Below are 12,918 nucleotides of genomic sequence, written 5' to 3' on the forward strand. Positions count from 1 at the left end.
TTTCCTGATTTTCTTCCTCTCTCTGACTAAATATTTTCAATCATCCTTTACAGTTTCTTCTTTTCAGCAGCAGCTTTCCAGACCGCTGCCAAAATATATGCACCCTGAGTGCTGGTGTGCCACCAACTCCACCCTTTGCTCTCCTCTCTTTTTATTCTTCATATTCTTCCTAGGCAGTCACACTTCCTCTAGGCTCTTCTCCAGCTTCTGATGTTATAAAAATATATATACTATTAACTACCTCAAACATACATACAGCCCAGGTTTCTCTCCAAAGCACAGATGTGTAAGCCTGCCTATCCACTAGACATCCCCATGTGACGGCACATTCAATGCATCTAAACCCAGGCTCATAATCTAACTCCCCAGGCAGGTATACCCCTCCTCCTCTACTTCCTTTTTCTGTTGATGGCATTACCATCCTTCCAGTCATCCACGCTAGAACCTTCAGAATCCTATCTTATCTTTTCTCCTTGAATCCCTTTTATACTTTCTATTATTGTTCACCAAGTCCTCTTAGTTCTACTTTCCAACTTATGTTTCAAATATGTCTCTCCTTTCAATTCCCAATGCTGTTGACTTAGGTCCTCATCCTTTCCTATTTGAACCAGTGCAATCAATAGCTTCTCAACTGTGCTCCCTGCCTCAAACATTTCCCATATCAATGTAGCATGCAATTTATCTACTAAATCTATCTTCTAATTTTTATTTTTAGATATGACTAAAGTAACTCAGACTTCTGGGAAAATTGTAGACTTACTTCATGTGGATTTACCTGTGCTCCAAACAGAAAGAGTTAGAGATGAATAAGGAGTAGAAACCACAATGAATTAAATAGGACACCATGAAAAAAGAACAGACAGATATGAGAAAAAACCTAACCAATATTCTGGATATAAAACATGTAGTCATGGAAATAAAAAGCTCAGTGGATCAGGTAAACATCTGGTTAAATAGTAGGTGAAGAGAGAATTCAACTCACTGGAAGATAATGTATCACAAAGGGGTAAAACAATGGGAAATACGACAGAGAAGTTAAAAAGGTAGGTCCAGTAGACATCTGACAGGATTTCTAGGAAACGAGAGAGAATGGCAGAAGAGCAGTGTTTGAAGTGACAATAACTGTACATTTTCCAAGTGGAAGAAGCATGATGAATCTGAAGAAGGAAATGAAAACAAAGATACATCATAGGGAAACTGCAGAACACCAAAGACAGAGAACATCTTAAAAGCCACCAGAGAGAAAATCAGATTACCTACAAAGTAATGATAACTAGATTGACAATGGACTTCAATGGCATAGAGAACGTCAAAGTTCTCAAAACACTGAGGGATGACTGACAATGTGGAAATTCCCTGCTTAGCTCAACAATCATGCAATTGTGAAGGCAAAATAAAGACATTTTCAAAGATGGTTTATCATTTACGGACTCTTAATAAAAGAATATTTAAAAGCTTTCAGCAGGGGCGCCTGGGTGGCGCAGTCAGTTAAGCGCCCGACTTCAGCCAGGTCACGATCTCGCGGTCCGTGAGTTCGAGCCCCGCATCAGGTTCTGGGCTGATGGCTCGGAGCCTGGAGCCTGTTTCCGATTCTGTGTCTCCCTCTCTCTCTGCCCCTCCCCCGTTCATGCTCTGTCTCTCTCGGTCCCAAAAATAAATAAAAACGTTGAAAAAAAAAAAAAATTTAAAAGCTTTCAGCAAAAAGAAAGCTGAACACAGAATGAATAATCGGATGAAAGGAGCAACACTGAACAAAGACACTGGTAAATATTTTCATTAATCTAAATAAACATTGACTCTATAAAATTAATGACTACCAGGGAGATTAAAACAGGTCGAGTTGGAGTGCCTGGGTGGCTCAGTCCAACTTAGGTTCAGGTCATGATCTTGTGGTCCATGAGTTCGAGCCCCGCGTTAGGCTCTGTGCTGAAGCTCAGAGCCTGGAGCCTGCTTTGGATTCTGTGTCTCCCTCTCTCTCTGCCCCTCCCCTGCCCACACTCTGTCTCTCTCTCTCTTAAAAATAAACATTAAAACAAAAAATTTAAAAAAAAAAGGTCAAGTTAAAATACTGAGCAACAACATGGAAGATGGGAGGGGAATGCTGGAAGATAAAGGGTTGTAAGGCTTTTGTACAGTTTAGGAAGAGAATAGAGAAGCAAATTACCTTAAACTTTGTTAAGGCTAAAATTCAAGGCTAATCTGAAGTAATACAAATGGAATATGTAACAACTTAAAGAAAATTTTTTTTAACATTTATTCATTTTTGAGAGACAGAGACAGAGCACGAGTGGGGAAGGGGCAGTGAGAGAGAGAGACACAGAATCCAAAGCAGGCTCCAGGCTCTGAGCTGTCAGCACAGAGCCCAATGTGGGGCTCGAACTCACAAAGCCATGAGATCATGACCTAAGCCGAAGTTGGATGCTTAACCGACTGAGCCATCCAGGTGACCATGGAATATGTAACTTCTACACTAGCAGAGGAAAACAAGGAGAAATAAAGAAAACTCTAATAGAAAAACAGAAAGGAGCAAAGAAAAGGCAACAAAGACAAAATAAACTGTTGTTAAAAAAAAAAAAAAGCGAAACACATAAGAAGTTCTAGTTCTCTTCAACACCTCCAATGTTGTATCCCAAAAGCAGTTTTCCAGACGTTTACCAAAACACAAATGTAGAGGGTGAAATGAAAACTACTCAGCAGAATATGCTAAATTCCTTTATGATTTTGTATTGATGACCTATCTAGCCTCATCTAGCTCACCACTACGTATATATCTTAATTCGAGCCATATATACTGGTAGTTCCCTAAACACAGGATCTGCTCCAAGTCTCTGATACCTGTTGTTCTGTCTAGAACGCCCTTCTTCTCTCTTCTGCACTCGGCAGGCTCCTACTGTTCTACCAGATTTTTCCTAAGGCAAAAATTAGCTTTTCTGTGACAGTTTCCTTGAACTCCACCCCCCTGGGCATAGTAATCATTTTGTATTTCCATAGCACTTTGAACATCCCTCTAACTGGCCAAATTTCATTGTATTTGTAATTATTTAGATGTCCTTCTTCACCTTGAGCTAATTCATCTTTTAATTTCTAGCACCTGGTACACAGCAGGTATTGATACTTGCTGGATGAAAGATGAACACAGAATTTCTAAAGAAAACAGGAGGTTACCCTCAGTTAGCAATTTCCTCAACATCTGAAGCAGTCTTACCTCCACAATACTCTTGGTCACAGGAGATCTTCCTCTTCGAAGTTCATTGGCTTCTCTTTGTACAAAACAGAGTGGTACTTTTCCTACAAGGACCAGAGAATCACTATTGTCTGGAAATATAATTTCAAGGCCCAGATCTTCCAGATTTTTGTGGTAGCACCTAAAGAGAGAGCCTCAATTACAAAACTATTACTTCATTCGCATTTCAGCACCAGTCCCAAGCACTGGAGGGTTTCTCACAAGATGCCACAAATTTTAAAAATTGTACTGCTTTTCTCATACATTTGTTTAGGATTTTATTATCAAATTTCCTGTTTGAATTACAGTAACTTTAATTTTTTTTCTCTTTTCCATTAAGAGAATCAATTTGTTTCTAAGTCTTGTTCCTAAGTTTTTATTCTTCACCGAGGAACTGCTAACTTCTCGCTGCTGGCACTTCAAGGAGTTTGGCACAAATAGAAGGGCTGAGAATGTTTTGAATCAGCATTAAAGCAGGGAGGTAATTTACAGCCCTAGGAACTGAGAAGTCCTGATTAACTGGATGTAAATAAATGGATCTGCCTCTACTACACATCATGCCCCAGGGAAAAAGATTTATTGGCAGTAGCATATTCCCAAACCTGACATGAATTCAGAGACAATTCTTTATTTCCAATAATTTGTGCCACCCAAAAGTGGGAAAACGGCCTATCTTATGACTCACCATATGATTTGCCCCTTCCTTGCGGCCCAGTGTTTTACTTTCTTCCCAGTATGATTATGGTAATGAAAACTAAGAATCTAGAATGCACCGAGGCAAAGCAGAATGGAAGCAATTACTGCAGTAACTTTGCTTTCAGAAACAGCACAGCATAAACACGGACTTTTCCAAGAAATGGTAAGAGGATTCTAAGCCAACTGCTGGAAAAAATTATCAAGGAAACTCTATCCTATACTCAACAGCTGTGATATAGTGGAAAGAACAGCATTTGAAGTCAGAAGACCCGCATCTGAAAGCCTGCTACACCATTCAAGAGTTGTTATGACCTTGAACAAGTCATGTAACCTCTCTTGGCCTCAGGGTCTCATCTGAAAAAAGGAACAACAGGTATGCCTGTACTGCACAGAATTACTGTGAGAGTTTATACTATAGATATCACGTCCTCATGGTAGTACTAACCGTAAGAGTCTGCTTTGTTCTTCTGTCACTGTTATCTCTAGTGGAGGGCTTACAATGGAAGACAGTAATTTTTTCCGACCAGAGCCTTGTGGCTGTTGCTTCTCATAGGAATCTATTGGAAAAGAAACAAATGGGTTCAGAGTAGGAAATGAAGACTTCTAGACTTCAAAAAGAGCATGAGAAGGCACAGCCATGTTAACTATTATTGTGCTCAGCAGTGTGTTCAAACCGGTTTAGGCTTTGAGTTTCCATTATTATAGTCAAACGAGTAAGTATCCAGACCATTTATTCATTTCAGCAGTATTTCCAAAGTAAGATGTATAAGACTTCAGTCTTACATTCAAATGAACAATGCAATGTTCCTGTAGATAGTCAATAAATGTGATTTTAATAATGGGGTGAATAATGTTGATTACTTAAGAAATAAAATTGGTTTACTATACAATCCTGTGGTTCAAGAAAGTTTCCCATTCCTTCAGAAAGGTGTCCCAGTCTCTGAAGAGAATTTGTCAGTACTATTCTCAAACGAATGGTCTCGAGCCTATAACAGGTTTTTCTAACACTGCTTTTACCATATCTTTCTCAACAATTAGGTCTTCATTTCATACAGAAAAGTGAACATGGAAGTAATATCATTGCCATTCTAGCCCATGAACTATCTCCTTAGGTCCTCACCTACCTCTTTGACACAGTTTTCTATTATTTGACCACAGAGGTAAAGATTTTCCTGGGATTTTACCACTTGGAGAACACTGCCTCATGATAAGAAAAGAGCATAGCAAAGATTAAAAAGCACATATTGGCTTTGGAAGGCAGCTATGCTCACCACTATACCACCAACGCCGCACAGGAAAAACACATATTGGCTTTGGATAAACATATAACAAATTAGTGATATTGGTTGTCTCTGAGGAGAGAAACTAGGTGGGATGGGGAACAAGGGTAAAAAGGAGACTTGATCATATTCCATTTTGTACCTTTCAGACTTGAACTCATACCACCTATTCCAAAACAAATTTTAAAGTACAAACAATATATTGGGCCTTCTGAGCTGGTGGAGGTCTCTGCCTGACGAACTGTGAAGAAGGTATACCAAGATCATATGGGCACACAGACGGGCGTATCTTTGTGATGGATGTCACGATAAAGTAGCCTAATCCTTAGGTACCCAACCCTTAGGGTTGACAAATGTATGGCAAATATGTCTTTGACCATGTAAGACCACCAAATTCGAATCCGTAAAGTGAATCACTATATTCTTTCAGTTAAACAAGAAGCCAAACCAGACGGCTTCAGATTACTTTTTTTAAACATACAATTCATCTTTCCTCACGACAGCCACAGTTAGAAAAACTCTTTCAGTATACTAATTGTGCAGGGCAGTTTCACATATTTTCTAGTTCCAAACAGATCCTTACCAACAATCAGCTGCTCTAAACGGACACGCTCATGGGCGGCATGCTGATCCACTAAGACTAGCAGGTTTCCACCTAGAACACGAGCAAGGATTACTGGAGTATCAAATTCTCAGATCAAGATTAAAATAATCATGTTGTGTGGAGGGAAAAAAAGGTTAGTTCAAACTAGCTAATGACATAAGGATAAGAAAGACATACATACTTAGTATGTATCTTTCATTTCTTAAAAAATTGAAATTATGGGGAAAACTATAAATTTATCCCTAATGAGAAACTTTTTAATACATTGGTATTTCATTTACAAAACAAGGTTAAAGCCCTATATTCCTAATGTTTAAATACTGATTTTGCTTTATTAATTCAGGTTGATACAATGAAGGGCCTTAAACACATTATCAAAATCAGCTGACTTTGATTTGCAAGCTACTCTGGAGCCCACAGAGAATGTAATTCTAGTACACTTTTTATTTCCAGAGAGTACACTTTTAATAAATGACAGATGTGATTCACTTTAAGAAACATTATAACCAAACATATAAATTCAATTTGTTGATTTACATTATATAATAATTATGTATTTTAAATTTAAGTGTAATTAGAATTTTTTTTAAAGACAGGCTGCTTCTGGCCAATTTAAACTTTTCTCACAAACCATTTACATATTAAAAAGGTGCGGGCCAGATGCAGTCCATTTAAAAATTTTTTTTCTTTTTTTAATATGTATTTATTTCTGAGAGAGAGAGACAAAGTGCAAGTGGGGTAGGGGCAGAGAGAGAGAGGGAGACACAGAATCTGAAACACAGTCCAGGCTCCCAACTGTCAGCACAGAGCCCAACGCAGGGCTCAACTCGGGAATGGAGAGATCATGGCCTCAGCCGAGGTCAGGTGCTTAACCAACTGAGCCACCCAGGTACCCCAGATCTAGTCTACTTTAGATCAGAGGTCAGCAAATTTTTCTGTGAAGGGCCAGATAGTAAATATTTTAGGCTTTTTAGGACATATAGTTTGTCACAACTACTCACTATTCCTTTTGAACCAAAGCAGCCATAGACAGTATGTGAACATTGTAGCTGTGTTCCAATAAAACTTTATTTATGGATACTGAAATATTAATTTCATATAATTTTAATGTGTCAAGAAATAATATTCTTCTTTTGCTTTTTCAATCATTTAGAACTGTAAAAACCATTCTCATCTCCCTGGGTGCACAAAAGCAGGTGATGGTTGGATTTGACCCACAGCCACAGCTTGCCTTGTTTTAGACTCAGGTTTCTCAAACTTTGATGGGCATACAGATCGCCTGTGGATCTTATTAAAGTGCAGATTCTGATTCAGTAGGTTACAGATGACACACGAGATTCTGCAATTTTAACAAACTCCCAACTGATGCTATTTACAGACCACGCATTTGAGTAGAAAGGCTTTGGACTCTCAAGTACAAGAAAGAAGGCAGAATGTCCTGACCCAAAAAACCAAACCTACAGGGAAATCCCTTTCTCGTTGACAGGAGGACTGATTCTCAATTACATTAGTACATCTTTTTATCTTGTCATTTTATTAATCTGGTCCAAAGGTTGAGGTCTATTGCTATCAGTTGTTTTGAAATAAAAGCTCTCCTCCTGAATTTGATCAAAATAGATAATACCTGTTTTTTCCATTTCTACTAAAGGATATAATGTTTTTATGACACCATCAAATTCATGGCATGAGAGCTTAAGACTTCAGGAAAAAAAAGGAACTAATTTTTTCTGACAGTATGTTCAACCACAGGAATAGGCCCCAAAATATTGAATTTTAAATTCCTTTGAGGATAGGAGGAGTTGCAGCTGGTTGTGATGAATACCGAACATCCTGTATTGGGCAAAACAATGGAATAAATAATAAATTGTGAGGGAGTAACCTCAAACTTGAAATTGGAGTCAGTGTGAATACCAAGAGTCAGGAACCCTAAGAAATCAATCCTGTACGTGATGGTGGCAGAATGATTCATAGTCTACATAGGGCTCACAACATTTTCTATTCCTTGAATGAAGCAGAATATATGAAAGTAATTTAATCACATCAGAAGCTGTATTTTTGATATTCTAACACAATAGAAGTTTCATAAGGGCAAGGGATTCTTTTTTCCCTTTATTTTCATTTATTTCTTTATTTTAGAGAGAGAGTATGAGCAGGGGAGAGGGGCAGAAGACAGAGAGACAAAGAGAGAGACAGAGAGAGAGAGAGAGAGAGAGAGAGAGAGGGAGAATCTTAAGCAGGTGCCATGCTCAGTGTGGAGCCCAATGCAGGGCTCAAGCCCACAACCCTGGAATCATGACCTAAGCTGAAATCAAGAGTTGGATGTTCAACCGACTGAGCCACCCAGGTGTCAAGGGCAAGGAATTTTATCTGTTGTACTCCCAGCATGTATAATGGTACCAGGCACATAATAGGTACTCAAATATTTACAGAATAAATGAACGAATCCTTTTCTTTGGGGTATCATAACTGAACAACTGTATTTTATCATAGGTGGAAACATGCAATACAAAATGCCAATATATGGCATTAATTTCACCTGAATTTAAAAACAGTAATAGGGGCTCCTGGGGGGCTCAGTTCTCTAAGTGTCCAGCTGATCTCAGCTCAGGCTTTGATTTCAGGGTCATGAGTTCAAGCCCTGTGTTGGGCGCTGTGCTCAGTGTGAAGCCTACTTAAAAAAAAAAAAAAAAGTTTTAAAACAATAATATATTTGTCAATTACAAAATTATGTGCACATATTAAAATAAGTCGATTATAGGAACAGGTTGCTTTTAGTACTAATGAGTGACAGTAAAAGCACTTACATTTTTATTTAAAAAATGTATTTATCTAAGAGTACTCTTTGGTGGTATCTGACTAAAGTTGACTATTGAACGGCATGGGTGTGAATGGCACAGGTCCACTTATGTGTACATTTTTTTCGATAAATACAGTACAGTACTGGGATGCTTGGGTGACTCTGTTGGTTAAGAGTCCAACTTCACCTCAGGTCATGATCTCACAGTTCGTGAGTTCGAGCCCCGTGTTGGGCTCTGTGCTGACAGCTTGGAGCTTGGCGCTTGCTTCGGATTCTGTGTCTCCCTCTCTCTCTGCCCCTCCCCACTCATGCTCTGTCTCTGTCTCAAAAATAAATAAAACATTAAAAAAGACCAGTACAGTACTGTAATGTATTTTCTCTTCTTTAGATTTTCTTAGTAACCCCATCCTAGGTGCCATTAGTAGAGATTTTGGTATTAAACAACAAAGAATTCTAGGTCATCAAAACCTTAGAAAAAAAATCTATTCATTTTTCCAAAACAATCTACTAGAATTTGACTTTCACTGAATCCATATTTATGACAATTCTGACCTATTATGACATTTTCTAAATAAATCTACGATGTAAGCAAGGTAAAAGGGAATATTTTGAAATACAAAGAGAATAAGCTGCTTTCAAACTTTAGAAGCATTTGCCTGCAGGTCTACTGGTCTGGGCCCAAACCCTCCACTGGTGCTCAGGGCTCTCAGCCACCTGCACTATCACGCATGCCTCATAAATGTGCTCAAGAGTCTTCCGATTGGAAAAAAACAAAAACAAAAACAAGTCTTCTTTCACCCTCACCCTCCTTCAGTCCTTCTCTTCCATGTCACAGATTTCTAAGGCTCTCCTTGTGGTCTCTGTCACCTGGTCCGGGAACATCATCCACTCAGTTACAGAGGTCAGAAAATCAGGAGTCATCTTTGATCTCCCTTCCCATCGCCAATGCATCACTAAACCCTGCTGACTTTCTCTCCTACATATCCTCCCAATGCACTCGCTAGGCTTCACCAACTATCATTTTTAGATACTGAAATATCCTTCCTACCAGTCTTTTTGCAGGTACTGGGACTCCACCCCGCCCCCAATCCATTCTCCACACTGCAACCAGAGCAATATTTTCAAAGTACAAATGGAATGTGACATGTGCCACTGTAAAAACAATAAAAAAAGAAAACAGAAAGCTTCCCGTTGTTTCCAATTGGTGTCGGGACAAATACAAAGCTTGTAACTGGCACTTAAGATCTGGCTTTGACCTACTTCTCTGGCCTCATCTCTGCACTCTCACTCCAGCTGTACTTGTCCTGCTTCCTCTCATTCAAGGAGAGGAAACACAAATTGTGTATGTCATTCCCTCAGCCCAGAATACTACTCCCTCCCTTCTTTACTTAGTTAAATGCTCATACTCATCCTCACTTTACCAAAAAAAAACCTTTCCAGACCTCCCTAATTCAAATCTCTCTGTACGGTTTCTTACAGCATCTTGTTTCTCCCGTAATGTTAGCTAGAATTAAAACTTTAACGTTTATGTCCTTATCTGTTTCTCTTACATGTGAATTTTTTGCCACCATTATGGGCTAGGGCCTAGTACAGTCTCTGGCATGCAACAGGCAGTCAATCAATGCTTGTTGGATGAGTTAATGTTATTATTTACAAACTATTATTGCTTTATTAAAGTAGGTCACCGAGATATTGTATGTAATTCTTGATAAACTTAGCAGGGTTCATTATATGAACTTTCTATTATTACAAAGGGAATACGTAAAACATCAAAAAGTCAAACAATATAACATATTTTAAAGAATAAAAGATGAAATTTCCCCTTTGCACACTCTCATTGTCACTCCAAAGGCAACTACTATTAATAGTTTGAAATGTATCTTACATACATATGTCTCTGTATATGTATACAAAACTAATGCACATTAAAACTGTTGTTTCAATGCCTGGGTAGCTCAGTCCTTAAGCATCTGACTTCGGCTCAGGTCATAACTTCACGGTTCCTGAGTTCTAGTCTCATATCAGGTGAGTTCATGCCCTACTTTGGGTGAGCTCTGCTTTGGGTGAGCACAAGCCCCACTTTGGGTGAGCACGAGCCCCGCTTATTCGGATGAGCTTGAGCCCCGCTTCAGGTGAGCATGAGCCCCACTCTAGGTGAGCCCAGCTTTTCTTTCTCTGCCCCTCATGGGATAGTCTCTCTCTCTCTCCGCCCCCTCTCCGTCTGCCCATCACTCACTTGTGACCCCCCCTCAAAAACAAAAAACAAAACAAAAAAACAATGTTCTTTCATATAAATTTAGATTGGTTTTCCCAATTGGCTTTAATCTGTCCAAATCATTGCAACTATATTATATATTAAAAATATCTTAAGAAGTGCTTGCGTGTTTCAGTCGGTTAAGCGTCCCACTCTTGATTTCGGCTCAGGTCATGATCTCATGGTTGTGAGTTCCAGCCCCACACTGGGCTCTGTGCTGTTAGCTTGGGATTCTCTCCCTCTCTCTGCCCCTCCCCTGCTTACACTTGCACACACACATGCTCTCTCTCAAAATAAATAAATAAACACTAAAAAAAAAACTTAAAAGGAGGCTATTAGGAGACCAGCTGGTTATTAATCAAGGCTAAACTCCATTCTTACCTGCCTCACCATTCTCTTCAGTCTTGGTGCTCATTAAACAGGCAATAAACTTGTTATCCACTTGCTGTAGAACCTGCCATATATTCAAATAAGTGGTACAACACTAAATAAAAGTTAACAAAGCCTCATCTGTATACAAAGAGATAAAATGCACTTAATTAAGAGTTATTTGCATTACATCTTCATATCTAAGACTATGGTAAGGGAGTCATTAGGAAGGATTAAAAAAATAAGCAGAGCTATCAGAAGGCATAAAAGGAAGGAGACTACAGGCTAAGGATTCTAAAAAGGACACGCAAGCAACAAAACTCTACAGAGCACACCTGAGATTCTCCCGACAGGACTCTTACTCATAGGTAACTATGACCAGAGGCGCCTGAGTGGCTTGGGGTGCCGAGTGGCTTGGTCGGTTAAGTATCCGACTTCGGCTCAGGTCGTGATCTCATGACTCGTGAGTGCGAGCCCTGCGTGGGGCTCTGTGCTGTCAGCTCAGAGCCTGGGGCCTGCTTCAGATTCTGTGTTTCCCTCTCTCTCTGCTCCTCCCCTACTCATGACCAGAGACTGCTAACAAATGGGGCTGAAATAAATTTTGCATTTTGCAAAGGTAAGGAAAACCATTTCAGAGGAGCTAATCCCTTAAAGTAGTAGGTTAATAGCCACCAGGGGCTTTAACCCTTGGGGACTCCTCTCTGTCCAGGTACAGACAAGGTTCTCATTGCACTTCCCTGCCTCGGTCCCTATTGTTTAAAACTGTTGTTTCAGCGCCTAAGCAGCTCAGTCATTAAGCATCTGACTTCAGCTCAGGTCATGATCTCACGGTTCGTGACTTCGAGTCCCACATCAGGTGAGCTCATGCCCCACTTTGGGTGATCAAGAGCTTGCTTTGCTATGGTACCAGGTCAGTGCCATGTGAGGGGTTTACCTAGATCTATCTAACCTCCTAATTTGTTTCCATACTGAAAATAAGGAGATGAAGACAGCCTGAGTGGTGTAGGGAGAGGGCAAACTAGCAAAGCAGATGAGACAAGGGGTCCCTTTTGTTAAGACTGCTCCTCAATCTGGAGTCTCCTAAGCCATGTCATTTGTCACCTCACACAATAGACGGTCATTTACAAAGGGGCATTGTTGTACATTTAAGGACAATGTCTGTACAGGATTTAGTTGATTTATAAATTATTGTCAAAATATAAAGTCAATATATAATCCTTGAAACTGTGAGCCTCAATCCTTAATTCATCCCTCCAACCTGCTCACACTACTGAAGACATTTTTTCCTTTGTAATTAAAATTGGTCCCTGCTTTTTCTTCTGATAATAAAAGTTCTAGTAAGATTTAAAAAAACACACGTGCCTTGACCAAGGTGGTCTAGATCATTAAATAAATCCAATTTCACAAGAGTTAGTCCAGCTTAGGTCTTATATATATTTTTATGAGATTTCAAAGTCAATCTCTTACCTGCATTGAATGAATCATTTCTTTGGTGAAACGATAAGGATATAAGACATTGTGAATTTTAACCGCGAGGCTTTTGGCCTGGCCACTGCTTACATCAACAGCAACCTAGAAAGCAGCACAAACATCATTTAAATTTTTAATTCTTGGGGCGCCTGGGTGGCGCAGTCGGTTAAGCGTCCGACTTCAGCCAGGTCACGATCTCGCGGTCCGTGAGTTCGAGCCCCGCGT

The 12,918-nt window shown here is 39.5% G+C and overlaps 1 protein-coding gene across 7 annotated transcripts in view; it reads right to left on the minus strand.

Moving 5' to 3' along the window:
* MLH3 (mutL homolog 3) overlaps window positions 1-12,918 on the minus strand; it is a 28,018-nt gene that overhangs the window by 5,184 nt on the left and 9,916 nt on the right. For 6 of the 7 annotated variants that reach the window (XM_045451523.1, XM_045451520.1, XM_045451525.1 and 3 more), the window contains 5 exons: window positions 12,691-12,795; window positions 11,236-11,308; window positions 5,783-5,854; window positions 4,365-4,476; window positions 3,206-3,365 (listed from right to left, as the gene is read on the minus strand). In XM_045451523.1, coding sequence (XP_045307479.1) covers window positions 3,206-3,365; window positions 4,365-4,476; window positions 5,783-5,854; window positions 11,236-11,308; window positions 12,691-12,795 — 522 coding nt within the window. Of the gene's footprint in view, window positions 1-3,205; window positions 3,374-4,364; window positions 4,477-5,782; window positions 5,855-11,235; window positions 11,309-12,690; window positions 12,796-12,918 lie in introns of all 7 variants that reach the window. The other variant, XM_045451521.1, reaches the window with a different exon arrangement.

Source organism: Leopardus geoffroyi, chromosome B3, assembly GCF_018350155.1.
Source record: "Leopardus geoffroyi isolate Oge1 chromosome B3, O.geoffroyi_Oge1_pat1.0, whole genome shotgun sequence".
Taxonomy (NCBI): Eukaryota; Metazoa; Chordata; class Mammalia; order Carnivora; family Felidae; genus Leopardus; species Leopardus geoffroyi.